Raw genomic sequence first — 2,344 nt, forward strand, 5'->3', positions numbered from 1 at the left:
TTAAGTCTGATTGTTAAACTGATAAAAATACAGAATACAGACATAGAATGGATCAATATGTCTGATCAATATTCACAGGAAATAATCAAACTTCCTGCTGTTACTGTGTTCACTGTTTATCAGCTGTTCTCTGCTGTTATTGATATATTATTGATCCTGATCAATATGAAGTATACAGTAAATACAGTCAGTTTACTGAATCAACCTCCGCTTTGACTCCTGGCTGCTGTCTGACACAAAGTGACCACAAGGTGGAGCTATCTGCACAGAAAACTCAAGAAGACACAGTGGATGAAGTTCACACCAAACTTCATAGAAATTTGTTGCGTTTTAGAGAAACATGATGAAAACAAAGAGAAAGGATCTCGTAATAAAAACACAGAACTGGAGACAGCAGCAGCAGAAGAGATCAGTCCTGACTCTGTTATCTTTCCAACTCGGAGCAGCACAAAGATTCAGGCTTTGCTTTCCTTTGCGGTGTCGCGTTACTCAGAGTCTGAACTCTTACACAAACAGAGGCCACGGCTCGAAGCCTGGGAACCGCCGAGCGCCAACGTCGGCCAAACACTTCAGGTGTCTGAGCACACAAACACGCCAGCTTCAACGGCAGATAGCAGCGGCTGATTAGAGCTGTCAGAGTTTTCTCATGATGCCCTGCTCCTCCTCCCTGTGCAGAGGTGGGTGGTATCTGCAGGGCGTTCAGATCAGTATGGAGGTTTTACAGCATCAAACCAGAAAAAGACTCAAAGCTGACATGATGTTTCTCTGTGTGTGTTTCTGCTGAATAATAATAGTTTCCTGCACACAGAGGAACCCCTGAGAGCAGCTTTTGTTTATATGCATACAGATATTTCCTGTAAATCGCAGCCTAAAGAGAAAACCTCTGCCTTTGAAAGCTGATCTGGTTCTGTTTTTACCTTTAGTAACGCTCACAGGAAACAGGCCCTGATACATCCTGAGGTGGCAGCGCTCCAACTTCCTCCTCATCCTAATTGTTCCTCTCACACCAGCAGAACTCAGATACCCACTCCCACCCTCAGATACCCACTCCTCCCACCCTCAGATACCCACTTCCACCCTCAGATACCTACTTTCACCCTCAAATACCCACTTCCACCCTCAGATACCCAGCCTTACATACCCAGACTCAGATACCCAGACTCAGACACCCAGCCTTAGATACTCAGCCTCAGACACCCAGACTCGGATACCCAGACTCAGATACCCAGACTCAGACACCCAGACTCAGACACCCAGCCTCAGATACCCAGCCTCAGACACCTAGCCTCAGACACCCAGACTCAGATACCCAGACTCAGATCCCAGCCCAGACGGATGATGAACACATGATGATGTGTTGATATTAGTTCAGACCTGGTTACTGTAACAGGGCGGTTCTCGTCAGGAGGCCCAAACAGGATCACGTAATGACTAATCTCACTGGAAGTAAGAAAACTGTGGTTTGTGCCACAAACGTTCACCTCCTTAAAGCTCCTAAAACTATTCACAGTACAGATCTGAGGAGAGAAACAACAACTGAACGTTGGCTTTCAAAGTCAGATTCAAACTCAGTTTCTCTGCTCAGCTGCTGGATTTCATCCACATTTGGACATTTTCAAACTATTTTATTTGAGGATTTTGGATTCTTTTAGTTGAGAAGAAAAATGTGTAAATTCCTCAAGACTTTGGTGGTTATCCACAGAGCTGCAACTTAAAGATTATTTTAATAAATAAATCTAAATAAATAAAATAATCTGCAGATACGAAACCTTTCACGATAAATCAAATCATAGATATTTTATTTACCCGTTAAGTTAAAGAAGTTACGATTCAATGTATTCAATTTCTGTTTGCAATTTATTTTTAATTTTTTACAGTCATATCGGCGTTTGCATTGATCGATTTCACAATACAAATATATTTTTGATATTTTCTTACAATCCTAAAGTTCATTGATTTTCTTTTGATCTACTAATTCAATCACTGAATAATCTGATTCTCTTGTGTTGACTGGATTTTAAGAACTTCACAGTATCTGAGCACACAGAGGTTATTAATCAATACGTCTATTTTTTTAAAAACAATTTTAGGAAACCAGTTAAAAAAGTTCCTGTAACATCAAACATCAGTTTACAAAAGCCGAGCTGTGAGAATCGAAATCACCAAACAAAATATGGTGATTCAATATTGTTTTATAATAAATATATATTTTTTTTTTCTTATCGTTCGATCTACCAATGAAGTAATCGACTAATCGTTGCTGTTCGTGTTAGAAAAATGCTCGATTGTTGACTGTTTCAGTGTAAAACTGATGGAAGGCAGCAGACGACGGAGGGTCGGAGGT

The 2,344-nt window shown here is 40.8% G+C and overlaps 1 protein-coding gene across 1 annotated transcript in view; it reads right to left on the bottom strand.

The window, feature by feature from the left end:
• Positions 1-987, bottom strand: part of LOC118341854 (parathyroid hormone-related protein-like) — a 4,382-nt gene extending 3,395 nt beyond the window's left edge. Inside the window, exons 1-3 of the mRNA XM_035680258.1 lie at positions 934-987; positions 509-688; positions 197-261 (exon numbers count right to left, since the gene is read on the bottom strand). Coding sequence (XP_035536151.1) covers positions 197-261; positions 509-688; positions 934-987 — 299 coding nt within the window. The remainder of the gene's footprint in view (positions 1-196; positions 262-508; positions 689-933) is intronic.
• Between the last annotated feature and the right edge of the window lie 1,357 nt (positions 988-2,344).

This window comes from Morone saxatilis, unplaced genomic scaffold (genome assembly GCF_004916995.1).
Source record: "Morone saxatilis isolate NCDOM2014 unplaced genomic scaffold, NCSU_SB_2.0 Contig10, whole genome shotgun sequence".
In the NCBI taxonomy this organism is placed as follows: domain Eukaryota; kingdom Metazoa; phylum Chordata; class Actinopteri; family Moronidae; genus Morone; species Morone saxatilis.